This window comes from Aquila chrysaetos, chromosome 25, assembly GCF_900496995.4.
Source record: "Aquila chrysaetos chrysaetos chromosome 25, bAquChr1.4, whole genome shotgun sequence".
NCBI classification, from domain to species: domain Eukaryota; kingdom Metazoa; phylum Chordata; class Aves; order Accipitriformes; family Accipitridae; genus Aquila; species Aquila chrysaetos.
The window spans coordinates 2,628,666-2,643,835 of NC_044028.1; the positions used below are offsets into that span (position 1 = coordinate 2,628,666).

The 15,170-nt window shown below is 47.1% G+C and overlaps 1 protein-coding gene across 4 annotated transcripts; it reads left to right on the forward strand.

Annotated features, from left to right (window-relative positions):
- The first annotated feature begins 2,819 nt into the window (after positions 1 to 2,819).
- Positions 2,820 to 12,552, forward strand: SSTR5 (somatostatin receptor 5). Of its 4 annotated transcripts, XM_030002409.2 has the most exons (4): positions 3,677 to 3,774; positions 5,040 to 5,269; positions 10,096 to 10,359; positions 10,550 to 12,552. In XM_030002409.2, exon 4 carries the CDS (start codon positions 10,614 to 10,616, stop codon positions 11,724 to 11,726), a length of 1,113 nt encoding a protein of 370 aa, XP_029858269.1. In that variant the 5' UTR covers positions 3,677 to 3,774; positions 5,040 to 5,269; positions 10,096 to 10,359; positions 10,550 to 10,613; the 3' UTR covers positions 11,727 to 12,552. The 4 variants fall into 4 exon arrangements, with proteins under 4 accessions (XP_029858270.1, XP_029858268.1, XP_029858269.1 ...); XM_030002407.2 differs by lacking the exon at positions 10,096 to 10,359; XM_030002410.2 differs by lacking the exons at positions 3,677 to 3,774; positions 5,040 to 5,269; positions 10,096 to 10,359 and adding an exon at positions 2,820 to 3,369.
- The last annotated feature ends 2,618 nt before the right edge of the window (positions 12,553 to 15,170 follow it).

Consider the following 15,170-nt stretch of genomic DNA (forward strand, 5'->3'; position numbering starts at 1 on the left):
AGCTGAAGCATGTTTTCTGTGAGCTTCAAAAATGTTTGAGCTGAATGCAAGCCAATCATTAAAAAAAAAAAAAAAAGGAAAAGAAAAAAAAAAAAAAAAAAAAAATAAAAAAAAGAAAAGTCCCTGCTGCATGTGGAGTTCCTGGAAGAAGCAAAGGTTGGCAACCATGGCCACGCCCAGGGCTCTTGAGGTGGAGGGGTGACAGATACCTGTAGCTAGTGTAGTCTGAAGCCTTGAACAGCGAATGGCAGAAAATGGATCCATTTATTTCTATGGTAACATGAATAACTCAGGACTACATTATACCCCAAATTTCAGAAATTTTGAAAACTCCAAGTGATGAACAATCACTCTCATCCAGCAAGCTCAATGATTTTCTTTCAAGGTAATATACTAGAGCTCTTACCCCATATATTTCCTTTTTCTCAAAACTGGTAATGTTAAAAAAAAAATGTTAAAAATCCCTAGAGGAAAACATACTGTAACCTTCAGGCAGAGGCCGGAATTGAGTCTCAGGAGCCACAGCTTCGCTTGCTGTGACTGCCAGCGTTGTAGCTTGCCGGGGTGGGCATTTCACAACATGGCCATCCTGCACTTTGGGAGTCTTGTGGGGATGAGCAACGGACATGTCTCCCAGCCCCAGCTGGCTGTTTAACCAAGAACATACTTCCCTCTTTGCCAGTGCCTCAGACTCCCATTTTTTAAAAATAAAGATACTCCTTCACCGCTTGGAAGATTTTGAAGCACCAAGGAGCTGACTTCCAGCCTGGCAAAGTTATGCAGATTTGCCTGCTTTTCAATACTGATTTCAGTGGTTTTGACCTTAGTCCTCTCATGGTTGTGAAAAGTCTGGGTCTAATCCTTAGCATACAATCAATTTTCAGAGCAATGGCCTCAGAAATGAACTGGGAGCAAACCATACATCTTCTGCTCCTTCTCAGTTTCTCTGTTCATCTGAGTTTGAGGCTTGGACCCAAGTCTACCACTGAGATGGTTTACACACTAGTAATTCCTCCCTTGCCAGCAATCGGTCTCTGTTCCTTGCTGCTGGGTTCAACAGGAGAAGCTGCTGACTTAAGTTCCCCAGGAGTTCTTCCTTCTAAAAATATTGATCACCACTCATCCTTTCTGCTTCCACTGAATTTTGACAAGGCAGTTTCAAAAGCACAGGAGGACTTTCCCATACAACCTGTCTTTATGGCTCCCTTGGAGCTGTCACCTCCCCCATATTACACATATGCACCATTTAAAAATGTATTACTACCATTACATTTGTCAGCAATTTCAGCATCGTTCAATATTGCAGTAGGAAATGCACCATTCAGGGATCATGTTGTGACACTGAATTTCTGTATGTGACAAGGAATGGCAAAATAAATAGACTTGCATCCAACTTATGGCTATTCGAGAGGTGTTTTTACACAAAGAGTAGAACAAAACAAAATAATGCAGTTGAAGGCTTTTAGCTCAATATTAGATCTCTCCCCTCCCTATAACCCCAACACAAAAATGTTAAAGATATATAGACTATACAGTTATAAAACAAAGGACAGAGCCAGTAGAATTAAAAAAAGACCACTGTCACATCACAGTTGTGCGCTTGTCCTCCACACATCTCATCTGCCTCGCACATTGACCCTCATCACAACAGATCTGGGCCATCACCCTTCCCACGCGCCTCTGAAGGGCTGCGTGCCCAGCCTGCGCTGCCGGGCATCTGCGCCCACGCTTGTGTGCCAGGAGTTATTTTTCCTCCCATGTTTATTCTGTGGTTGGTGTAACTGATCTCTGGTCTCTGACCAGGGGCATTAGCCATTAAAAGCATGATAACGGGTAGCGTTCGCAGATAGCCTTTGTGTTCACTTCGTTCAGCCCTGAAACGGAGCGTTGCTGTTTACTTGAGTCAGTAAAGAATTCGACAAGCCTTGAGAGCTGTTGAAAATCCTGCCTCTATCATAGCACGGATCCTGGTAAAAATACTTTTGGCAAGGTGTTTATTTGGAAGAAGAGTGGTGTTTTCTTCAGGGAAACTTAGGGACCACTGTGTTTTCTCAGCAACTTTTTAAATATCACAAATGATAATAAAATGCTGATAAAATATGTGAGGGAAATTCATTAAATTAGCCCTATTTTGATTCAAGCTGATATTCACAGTGGGGCTGTTGTATCACATTTTGCCTGGCATGTTTTCAAAGAAGGTAATCAAAATCTCCTCTTCTTTTCTGTTTATCAACCCAACTCTATTTTTATCAGATGACTCTCCCCATTGTCATGGCAAGAGCAGACTGGAGTCTTAGTTCAATTTAGCAATACATGACCATAAATACATCAGCAGATTGAATTAAAAAGTGACATGCCAAAAGCAGCTTTCTCCTTCGCTTTTTTGCATTCACACATCTGACTCAATCACAGATCTCTAATTGAAAAGCCTCAGCAGTGGATTAAGATCATATACGTTATTACGAAGCACGATGCCCCGTGCATGCTGATGAAACCAGGAGCTCCTGGCAGGGGTTGGGGAGCCCTGCTCTCGGCAAACCCCCCAGCCGCCTCTCTCATCACCGCTGCTGTGTACACGGGGGAAAGTGGCGGAGCAAAGGGTCTTAGGTAACACCGGTACGGATGTTAATATATGTAAGAGCAGAGGGAGGGTGCAGGGCAGAGCGGGGAGAGCTATGTCTGACTTTTATTGCACTTGTTGCATTCAAAGGGCAAAATATTTCAGCCCTTTCCTGCCCAGCAGAACCTCGGTGAAGTCAGTGGGAGTTTAGGAGGGAGTAAATCGAACACCACGTTTAGCCTGACAGCCTGGCTGTTAAGCCCTGCATCTTTGCACTAGCTAGTGATTTTAGGGCCTGATTCGTAGCCAGCTGGAGTAAAACATGCCCACATGGGATTCTCCATGGAGAGGCAGGATGCCGAGTGCGACCCTGTCACTCAGCCTTCCCTTACGCTCAGTGCCCAGGGAGAGGAGCATAAAATCAATGTGATGAAGATGACAGTCCCTTCTCGTTGTCCCTGAAGGAGCCTGCACGCTCGGGTCCTGCACTTTCGGAGGAGCAGCAGCAGCAGCAGCGAGTCCCCTGCCCTCGGGGAGGGGGCTCGCTCCAACCGAGCCTGCGGGAGTCTTTAAAAGGACTTCTCGGAGCTGGAAGGGAGCTAGACCAGGGGAGGAAATGCAGATCTCCTGTGATAGCCCTTTCTCTTCTCGCCGGGCACAGAGTGGGTGCTCCCAGCCCCTCCCCGGAGCCGCCGCTCCCCTCGCAAGGCGCAGACCCCGCACCCGTGGCAGGGGGCTGCCGCCTCCTCGGGGGGGGGGGCCCGGGGGAGGACAGCGGGACCGGCAGCACAGCGGGGTGACAGAGCCAGGTAAGGGTGTCCCTGACCTTGGGGAGGGGGGCACAGGCATGCCGGGGGCGGGAGGGGAGAGCAGAGCATCCCGGCGGAGGGCTGCTTCCTCCGGCACCGACGGCTCCCGACATCCAGCCCAACTTTTTGCAGAGTGGGGGGCCCCGGGCTGCGGCATCCCCCCCGCTCCATCCCCTCACCGGAGGCAGCCCCGACCGGGAGAGCCCCGTCCCTCCTCCCCCCGGGGGGGGAACGGCCGCCGTGCCCGCCCGCCGCCGGAGGGAAGCGGCGGGGTGCGCTCCCGGCTCCGGGGGGACCGGGGGACGGGGGGGGTCCGTGGGCTGAAGCCGGAGCAGCGCTGCAGCCCAGGGGGGAGCGGGGTTGTTCACGCCTTCATCCGACGAAGAGGAGTCCCTGGAGCTGGAGGTAAGCGTTGTCGGGGGAGAAGGGGAGAGCGAGCGGGGCTGGGGGAGCCTAAAGGGATAAATGGAGCGAGGAGGCAGGAGGGATGGGGACGGGGCAGGTTGGGGCTTGGCGAAGCGCTTTTGGGGGGGGGGCTCTCTGGGATGAATGAAGGCACCGGAACGCTCGGTCCCGTTTGCGGGTCCCCCGAAGCAAGCGGCTACCCCGAGTTTGTCCTTCTTAGGGGGGGGGGTTGCTGCTGGAAAGCGGAGTGACCCCGTCCTGGCCGGGGGGGTGACGGGGAGAGGACCCCCCGCGGAGGATGCGGTGTTTAAAGCAGGACAATCCTTAGCGCCGCTTGAAAGGGAGGAGAAAGGCACCCGCGGGAGGGATGCGCAGGCACAGCCCGACACGCCACCAGCCCCGAGCTGCTGGAGTCCCACCGAAAAGGGGGCAGAGCCCCCAGTGCTGCCCAGTCTGGTGCGACGGGGGCACAGAAAGCCATGGAGGGGAGCACAGAAAGCCATGGGGGAGGCAGAGCTGAGCGCCCGATGCTCTTTTTTGCTAAAACACGGGAGGGATGTGCGGGGGGGGGCGGGTCGAATGTGCTCCCGGGTGCTCAGCAAGAAGTGGATGGTCAAGGTCAAAGCGGTGTCCTGGGAGTCACCGTCGGGCTGGACTGGGATTAGCCCCGTGTGTCCGTGGGCCTTGCTGGCTTAAAGCAGCTCCCAGTATCCGCAGAACTGGGCACAGCTTGTTCCCTCTGCCCAGACCTTTGCACTGAAGAGCAGGGAAAGAACAACCCGGCTCAGGTGTTTTGAAATTGCAGGCTTGCGCTGGGGTAAATGAGAGACTTTTTATAGTTCCGTGGGGGAGGAGACATGCAGGTTACACCAGGCAGCCAGTACTTAGGGTGCTGGGATGAGTCTGTTAGTCCTCGTGTTGGGAATCCCAGCTCCTGGGGGACCCTGTCACCAGGGCTCGGTGGCCAGAGTGGATCTGCTCTGCTTGTGGGGTGCGCCCGAGCCAGAGACCTCGCACCTTGGGAGGTCCTGTCCCCTCACCGAGGCTCCTCTCCTGGAGCTGCTCCACTTCTTGCAGCAAGAGAAGCTGAGCTCCTTCCAACCTGGGGCTCTCCTGGAAGGGTTCCCTCAGCCAAAGGGATCTGTGGGTGTTTCAGCTCTCCCTCAGCCTGGGAGCAGACACAACCTATAGTTAAATGCTCCTCAACTGAACTTGTCTTTGAATCTGTCACGCCCCTGATATCGCTTGATGTCAATGGATTGCAGAGGAGAGAGGGGCAGAAGAGAAACATTTTGGTTAAAAGCCCTGGTTGCAGCGATGCGGCGGTGCAGTTGTTGGAGTTTAGCCCCAGCCACACCTGCCCGGGTGTGAGCACGGAGATGTCGGGCTCCACACTTTCCTCTGGCTGAAGTTACTTAAATCAACTGATCTGGGAGCAAAACCAGAAGCATGCGGTTTACACGACTGTTTGTGTGACAGGACCGGCTCAGCCAAAGTGAGTAAACTCTGAGCGTAACAGAGCCTAAAGTGTGTTTGGGGAAAAAAGTATTTAGCAAATATTTGGCAAAAGCAAAAGTGTTTTATGGGCTGTTTGTTTGCAAACTAAAAACGGGACCAAGTTATCAGGTCATGTATCTGCAGAGTGCTCTAGGAAACACTGGGCTGGTCTGAGCAGGGTGGTAACAAAGTGTTGCCAGCATGAAAATATAGTTCTTAAAGATTTTGATAGTGCTAAAAGTGGCAAGACTTTATTTAACTTTGACTTCAGTTGATCAGTGTTTAGTACCAATACAGCTAGTCAAAACAGAAAACCAATTTACTGCAAGAAAGTTGTTTTGTTAGGTCTTCCGTAGAGAAAAACCAATCGCTCCAGGTTTTTGGGGTGAGAAACACATCCTGAGAAATATCAAATGTCAGATTTTAACAAGGAGAAAGTTCCCATCTGAACTGAGTCCTTTTGCTTTTTTGCCCCAGGTGGTGGAACAGGGCAGGGAGTGGGGAAAACCAAGAATTTTGTACGAGAAATTATGAGATTTCTATGCTCCCAGGGAGCTACTGGTTTAGTATAAGAACATTATTATAACTGTAAGAAGTGGAAGCGGGTCTTGGCATGATGCTGCATTTCCCTCCTCCTCATGCAGAGCCTTGCCTGGGTGTTTGTGTTATTTCAGAGCTGCTCTGCCAGGTAACACCAACTTTCACACCACCACCTCCCTCCTTTCGCCTTCCACCAGCAGCTCGTTCTCCCTCCTGCAGCAGCAACCCTTGGCTCTGCCTGCTCCATCCATACAAATACAAAGCATGAGGCCCCATGGGTGGTATCTGGAGAAGCATGTGATGAACACTCATCCCCGAAAGGGCAAATTTACTGGAGGACCAGGATAATTTTTCTTCCCTTTGTTACAGCAAATTGCTCCACTGACATGTTGCAGCCAACTCCATGGGACAGGGGAAAAAACCCACAAAGTTCTGCTGCTATTAGATACTTCTTGGATACTTACCCAGGTGCTTCCCATTACTACCAAGGCCATCTGTTTTAAAAGTGTATCTGCCTGGATTACCATTTTGTCTGTTCTTGCTAGTTATTCTGCACCTGGACGCAGTAATCTCCCATTCTGTTGTCATAATTCTCTTCACAGCTATTATGTTTGATGCTGCATATGAGAGAGTTATGATTCCAGTGGTAAATAGGCAGTGAGATCAAATCTTGACTCATAAAATTAGGTTTCTTTATGGAATTCCTTCTTGATCCCAGTTATACCCAGCTATATGCTGATGCAATGCACTTCATAGAGTTATTTTTGCTTTGTTATTGTAACCAAAGCCAGGAAGAATTTCAACCTTGATCTGCCTGGACAGTTTTAAGGTTTGGTTTTCCTTGTGTTGTGATGATGCTTCAGTCACTGAATGGGCTGCTCTGTACTGTTAAGTGGATACCTGCTCTTGTGCCCAGCAAAAGCATGTTTGTTTAGGGTACCTGCTAGAGAAGTTTTCACAAAGGCTAAATACGTTCTTCTGAGCAGAATGGTCTGTACCATAACATGTCTGCTATTTCTTCTCTCATTTTTCTTGGGCAGGGACACAGGCAGTCAGTCAGGTATGTTCAGCTGCAGTGTATGCTTATTTTTTTTCAGGGTACTGCTCTGTAAAAGGAGAACTTGGAATTATACTAGTGATTACTTTGGATCTATGTTCTTAGCTCCTTATTTGTCCTTTCTGGTTTGTGTGGTTTAAGCAGAAAGCACATAATTTATGGAGTATACCAGTATGATGTCTTGGAGATCAAATACTGAAGGGGAAAAACTCCAGACGAGAGAAAGTCCCCTAGAGGTGTGTTTTTTTATTAATCCATTAATTAAGAATACCAGAACAAGTGTGTAGGGTATCAGTTGGCACGCCTTAATTATATTTAGTCATCCTTTGTTAAGGTTCAGGGTCATTAACTGCTGTAGTGGCAAAATTGTGCTGTTGAGGGGCAAGCTGTCAGCTAGACAGAGGGAAAAATCGTCTATGCTCATCAAAGACAGCCAGCAAAACATGCTTTTGCAGCTGTTCGGGGGTTTTTGTTGTTGCCATGCCATAAAGAATCCCCAAATACCAGTGGCTACACGGCAAAGGCAATAAGGTTTCAACGGCTTAGTGGATAAAGCACTGAATGGGGACTCTGGAGATCTGGGCTCAGTTTTCAGATCTGGATGACTCTAAGCACATCACATCCCCAGCCAGTGCATAGGGAATGTTCAGATGATGGCAGCTTCTTGCTGGTGCTGCCAACCTGCAGGCTGTCACCAAATTAAGAGACTAAAGACTTTTCATGAGAGCCTTAGCAAATGCATTTCCTTCTGAATCCACCTGCTGTTGAAGGGAAAGGTGCAAAATACATCAAACCGAACAAAAACCCTGAGAGTAAAGATTAATGTTCACACAAAATCAAGAGAAAAGCCCCAAAATACTAAAGCAGCAGACTGAGAAGCTGCTGAGGTATCACTGACTCCTGCACAGCAGTAGGAGGAGACCGTTACAGGAGAAGAAGACAGATGTCCATCCTCATTTTTTATAGCACTAGGATGAGAGCTACACATGACTGCATTTCCTGACCTTCCCCTACCGAGCGGCAGCACTGGTTCTTTCCACTGTCCTCCTACTTCTGCAGTCCCAGAACAAAAATTTTGCTTTTTGGCCCAGACTGGATGTTGCTGAGCTACTCTGGACTGCTCTTGGGCAGAAGTGCATTCCCAATCTCAGCACCATACTCGGTCCCAAAGATGTGGTTCCATGAATATGAGTTTATAAACACCGACTGCCCTATCCCACCACCCATTTCCTTTATATTCTTCCCTTCAAAGATACTGGCTAACCAGCTGGGTTGCACAGCATCTGGGTTGCAAGAAAATGCAGTCTTCCAAAGATCAAAACCCTCACAGCCCAAGAGGAGCGTGGTGCTGCTTTGGCTTCTCCCAGATTTCTTCCACAAATAATCTGAGTTTTAATACAAGTTTCTAATTGAAAATTAGTGTCAGAACAGAATTTAAAAGTCCATTCTGTGGCCAGAACTGGAGTTTGCTTTTTCTTATGTAAGCAGTAAGTTTAGTCCTATTTAATTCACGAGGAGCATGGTCTCAGCTGACCTCTCCCTCCCGTGTGCTGTCAGGGACTGCCGCGACTCTTGCAGGGAGCCCATGGCTGCAATACCTAAACGCCAAACACCACGGTCGCATATTCAGAACCTGCAGATCCTCCCTGCTCCTTTCTCATCTCCAGCCACAAGCCAGCATTTGTTTGAGCTTTGGCAGTTCTCTCAGCTTTACCGCCCCAGCCACCCTGGATTTCTGATTTCTCTGGTACATCTCCTCCCAGCCGCAGAGTTACATGTGAGACACCTACTTCCCATCTGCACATTTCCAAATCCGAACAGCATATTTATGATTACTACTGGTAGCTGGAGGGACTTCTACTCTCACCCACTGCAGTTTTTCTCACCCAAAGACAAAGCACAGTAACCAGTCTGTGGAGGTGTTTGCATTCCTCTTGGAGACGAGAAGTCTCTTGCATGCTTATACGATACTGAATTTTGCTTTTGCTTGAAAGGCATGGGTGCAGTGTGGGCAATCCAGGCTCATGCCCCCAGATTATTATGGAAACCCAACCATCAGGTGATGGGAACAAATTTTGCTGGGCACATCCTCCTTGAGCACCTTCACCACTGTCTGCTGGCCAGACTTGGGCCAGATTGGGGTTTTGAATCTCCACTCTTTTATAGCAGATACTTTAACTTTTTTATAGTGGAAAGCTTTATAAACACCCACTTAGACCATGTTCAGACAAAGAACGAAAAAATATTCATGTGAATCAAGCATGCTGCAGAAACAGAGGGTTGGAAATTTTCAACCCTTTTCAGATTGTCTAATAAAACGTATTCTATCACTAAATCTATTCAGCTGCCTGTGTCCTGAAGCTGCCCACTGCAGTTTGGATTTCTTGCAGAAGAAAGGTGTTTCTTAAACAAAAAGCACACTTCAGGGTGAGAGGAGAGGTATTCAGAAGCACTAACAGAAGAATAGTCTTGAGAGATGGAAAAGAAACAGCTTGTTCCTTTCCATTGCAATCTTCACATCTGCATGCACATGACCTGAGCCGATGGAAAAGTGTTCTCAGACATGGTCCTTTCCATCTTGGAGTTCAGTGATTATTTTTCTATGGTTTTGTTGGTTGTTATGGATGGTCGTGTTTCCCCACCTACACAGCTGCCGATGCTCCCTGGGGGTTCTCAGCTGGTTCTGCCAGGCAGTAAGTGGCATTTGAATACATCAAACTGAGACTGTTTCTATGCAAACAGGGAGACCTGTGAAACAACCCAATACGAAGAGCCGGGAACTATCTTTTGTTCTGGATTCTGAAAGCATCCAGAGCTTGTACGGGAGTGAGGTGGGGCTGAGTCAGTCCCTGAGCCTCTCCAGGCACCCTCTGCTAAGCGACCACAGAATTGCCCCAAATTGGACTTTAAAGCTTTCGGCACTAATGCCAGGGCTCTGCTTTCAGTCTGATTTGTACGCGCTGTTCTGTCAGAGTCTTTCAAAATTATCTTTTAACATTTTCCGTATAAGTTTTTAGGCAGAAAGCTAGGAGGAAAGGTGGGTTCTGGATTTGTGTATTTTTGTGCAAATCGGGAAGTAGAGGGTATTATTGCCCCTGTTCCTTGATTTCATAAAAGAGGAAAATGTGTGTGTATGATGACAGGTTACGGAGAGTGAGACGGTCAAACAGTAAAGTTTGCTTGCCAAGTGGCACAGGATGCATGCAAGAATTAACATTTCTCATCAGCAGAGGAAAGACTGGCCTTGTTACCAGCAGGATTTGGACCTGAACGGCCCACATGCCAGGACATTCAGACTCCTTTGCTGCAGGAAAGCTTCTGCTCTGACTATGAAGTGTGATGGCCATCACCCTCTCTCCTCTTGCTTGCATGTCCCGGCGGGATGCATACCGTGTTACTGCCGTGCAGCCTCCCATCTTCACAGTTACATCCAGCCCTGACCCCACGGCATGGAGCTTGTGAAAATTAAACAGAGACCACCATGTGCTGGGGTGAGCACTTGGGCTCTCTCATTGTGCAATTCCTTTGGTCAGGCCTTGATCTTCTCACATGTGCTAACTGCATAATTCAAACACTAATTCTGACTATAGGTGGAAAATTAAATGATGTGCAAAAATTAGTCTACTTTGAATTCACTCTTTCTTTCTCTCTTTTTCTTCCTTTTTTCTTTTTTCTTTCTAGGAACAAGATGCCCATGAAGTTTAATTTCTCTTAGCCTTAAAAGAAAAACTGAGGAGTAAGAGTTATGGATCCTTTATACTTTTCCAACACATTTAGCACAGAAGCTAGTTCCAGCGACGTGAATTCCTCACTGCTGACAAATGTGACAGAGAATGGGACACTCTCAGAGCAGCCCTCATTCAAATACATCCACAAAGTCCTGATTCCCATCTGTTACCTCCTTGTATGTGCAGTCGGACTCAGCGGCAACACGTTGGTCATTTATGTGGTTTTGCGCTATGCCAAGATGAAAACCGTCACCAACATATACATCTTGAATTTAGCTGTTGCCGATGTACTCTTCATGCTGGGCCTGCCCTTCCTGGCCACCCAGAACGCCATCTCCTACTGGCCTTTTGGCTCCTTCTTGTGCAGGCTGGTTATGACTGTAGACGGTATTAACCAATTTACTAGTATTTTTTGTTTGACTGTGATGAGCATGGACCGCTACCTGGCAGTAGTTCATCCCATTAAATCAACCAAGTGGAGACGTCCCAGGGTGGCCAAGCTCATCAGCGTGACTGTCTGGACATTCTCTTTCTTGGTGGTGCTTCCAGTCATCATCTTTTCAGATGTGCAGGAAGACTTTCACACCTGCAACATGAACTGGCCAGAGCCCGTCAACATCTGGTCAGCAGCGTTCATCATTTACACATCGGTCCTTGGTTTTTTTGGTCCTTTGTTGGTGATCTGTCTCTGCTACTTGCTGATTGTGATTAAAGTCAAATCTTCAGGGATCCGAGTTGGGTCTACGAGGCGCAGGAGATCAGAGAGGAAGGTGACCAGGATGGTGGTGATCATTGTGGTGGTCTTTGTGTTTTGCTGGCTCCCGTTTTACATGATGAACATTGTCAATTTGATATTTATACTGCCAGAAGACCCTGTGTTGGTAGGGGTGTACTTCTTTGTGGTGGTCCTGTCCTATGCAAACAGCTGTGCCAACCCCATTCTTTATGGATTTCTTTCTGACAACTTCAAGCAGAGTTTTCAGAAAGTCCTTTGCCTCCAAAAGGGCAATGGTGTAGAGGATGGTGACCCCATTGAACACAGGCAAGAGAACAGCAGCCGCTTGCAGGAATCGATGCTAACCCAGAGAAATATTGAATTCAATGGACATATGCAAACTAGCAAGGTCTAAGGGCATGGTTTGGTACTGCAAAGCACTTGTAGACCTGGAGAACTTGAGGACTTAAAGGACAGTGGGGTTCATAGCAAAGCTAAAATCTGCAGACCCACAAGCTCAAATAAATGTACATAGACTTCTCTTCGCTCCCCTCCCTTTCCCAGCTAAAAGTGTTATGGGCTATACTGGGCTGTGTAAGCTCTTACGGTGTTTTAGCTGAGTCAGATGTGTGTTACCACTTTCTGTACTCTAGAGAACTGATTTACTGGTACACACTGCCAGCTTTGTACTGCTCTAGTGATGCAAAACAACACTAAACCTGTTTTAACTACCTTGTTAAGCTGAGTTTATGGCTGCTTTGCACTGTTGGGATCAGCTCAAAGCAGAAAACAGCTCAGATAATATCTTTGGAAGTCTTCAAGGGGATCTCTTAAAAGAAAAACACTATTTCTTAAGAGGAAGTTTCATACAAAAGAGGCCACAGCACTGATCTTAAAATTGTGTATGAACCATGGTTCTAGAGTGCTGTGTAGTCCATTTACATTGTTTTACTGTCATTAACCCATGGAAGAGATTCATAGTATTCAGGAATCTTTCAAACACAAAAAGAAAGAATAAAAACAAAACTAGGAAAACATTGTTGAAAGGATTCAATGTATTCATAATACTTTCACATTCTAAACCAAACTGCATATAAAATGTAATGTAACCACTTTATTATTATGTAAGTGACGATGATTGTGAAGTCCTGGAAAGCTGTTGTGTATATGTATTGGTTCTGAATTTAAGTATGGATGTGAATATAAACTGTATTTTCAGAAATTAAAACAAGTTCAATCCCCTTCTGACTATCCATTTCATGGCTTTACTAAGCACTGTCAGGCACCGCGCAAAAAAGATATAGCTGAGTCTTTGATGCTTAAATCATCGTAGGTGCAATATAGTTGACTATGGTAGGGCCAAGTACAAGTACCTATGGGGCTCTGTTCTGCTTGGACACCAAAAGGAAAGTCACTGTGCCTCATGGTGCTTGGGAGCTCAGTAGGCACATAGAGACCAAATGACCAATGTGAGACCATAGAGCAGGATGAGGGGAGTAAGGAACAGCACCCAGACCCGATTCCTGCCTCCTATCTGATCCAAGCTACTTGCACTGTAAAGCGAGGACTCTTCATACACGGAAAGGAAGAAAGCAAATTAGGTATTTGTTTTAATCCAGGCAGAAACTATTTGTTCTCTTTAGAAATTGCTTTCCACCACCACTGTTACCCACACAGGTCAAACAGTCCTTCTCTAAGGAAATTTATTTGTATATAATAGCAAGCAGGGCAGGGGATACAAAAGGAGAGGGCATCTCAGCTGTCCTTCCAACCTTTGGTGACCTTCTACAGCATCTCTAAGGGACATGGCTGAGCCCCGGCACCAGCAGTAAATACGAGCCTGGCATTTGTACAAGCAAGGCAGATTATTCAAGTAACTCTAAACAGAGCATGATGCCCCATAGAGCGCAACCCAGAGAAGGGTGGACAAGAGTGACTAGAGTGAGAGGCCCTGTTTTGAAATTACTGAAGATTTGGGGGTTGGCAGCCTTCCAAAATGAGATCCAGGTTGCAGTCCTTTCCCCCAAACCATGTCCTGGATTTTGCACCGTGCAAAATCTCCTCACGTGTTGGGTCACTTGCACCATAAGGTGCTAAAAGCAGGTCTAATTTGTTAAAACGTGACACTGTAGTGCACAAATACTTCTCCTTAAAATGCTCTGCAGGAGCAGGAGTTAAATCACTGCCCAGAGACCTAGTCATTGGGCTTCTTAGCAGGCTAAACCTGACCCTGGATCTACCCATCTTTCCATCAGCTCTAGCAGGCAAGTCCTTTTGGATTTGTGATCATACCTAAGACATTTCTAATTGATGTCTGTCTTAGTTGGGGAAAGCATGTGTTTCTGTTCAGTGATATATATTCTGGCCTACCATGGGTGGGTCCCAACCAGCCCATACATCTATCTTCACTTCAACAGCCACAGTGGAGGAATGTCAACAAGTTCCTGGGAGGGTGAAAACAGAGTAAAATCCGTCCATCCTCCCAGGCTGGTCCAGGAAAACATTGTGCATCTGCAAATACAAACAGCAAAATTGTGTTATGTCCAGTAAATCAGCCTGGGGTGAGAGGTAGGGGTACTACAGGGAGGTCCCATGATGGGCCATAGAACTGAAATGGTCTGTGTATGAAGAATGGAGAAAGCAGGACAACAGTCAGAAGAAAACATCTTTTGCTCTGTAGGCTGACTCCAGCCAGCAGAACCTGTAGCTCAGGGTAGGCAGAACCTTTGCCCAAGGGTGTCCCCTCTCATCCACGCAGGTGGAGAACAGACCTGCCTGCACAACCACCAGCCCTGAGGACTGAGCACACGAGGCAGGGTGACAGGCTGAGCTAAAACCACTCAGGCCTTGACACTACTTACTCCTGATGCAACTATTTAATATGAACTCATAGGATGGACCAATTCTTAAATAAGTTTTTGCTTCTACCCACTGTTACTGTGTATATATGTACCATTTTCCTTCTTCGTGTCATCATATGTGGCCACACTCGCATTCCCCAAGCACAAGAGCGCAAGAACTCACCAGATACAATGAGAGACAACTGCAGGATGTATCCAGAGCCTGGTCCTTGGTTTGGGCCATTAGTAGGTACATTTAGGCTGTAGCCCACTTTCCATACACCTGCGCTATACCATGGCCATTAATTCAAAATCACAGCACAAACAGGTTTACATTGATTAATTAAGTCATGCAATATCTATTATTTCCGGAATTATCAGGCTGTTCCAGGCATAAATCAACTCCCTTATCAGTTCTTGAGACACATGGAGTAATTAGTGCAGGCCTTTATGTCATCTCTGCCAACTCCATCTGCCTCCAGTTGATTAGCCAGAAGTTCTTCTCCAGTGACAGAATTAGAAAAACCCATTTTAGTTCACAGATCATTTTGCAAGCAGCAGTAATAATTGATGCTGTCACGGAGGGAGGGTGCCCCATGTACGCAGCATTGGTAGCTTGCTCTGGAGAAGCACAGGGATGCATAATTCAAGCCAAAGTGTGTTGCAGAGTACATCTATGCCATCGTTCATCACCAGCCTGATCCTCTGGAGCAGCTGAGCTCTTAAGCACAGGGAAAATGAGCAGAATGAAGAAACCAGAAGGCTGTTCACACTAACAGCAAAGCTGAGCAATGCTGGTTGCTCTCACTGGCTATATGCTATATTAGTATTTGCTATAGAAGTAGCAAGACAGAGTTACGAGCAGAGAATAGCTGAAATGCCAGGACAAGAGGCTGAGGCTGTGAGACTCTGCCTAAGACACTTCACCCATTGTACATCAGTTTCTGTATCTGTAAAACTGGGAAGAACAGTACTGACGTCTGTCATGCAGCATTCAGGGCTGAAAGTCAGCGCCAAAA

Coding starts and splice junctions, on each gene's coding strand:
- SSTR5 (XM_030002410.2), top strand. CDS start 10,614: ATGGATCCTTTATACTTTTCCAACACATTTAGCACAGAAGCTAGTTCC.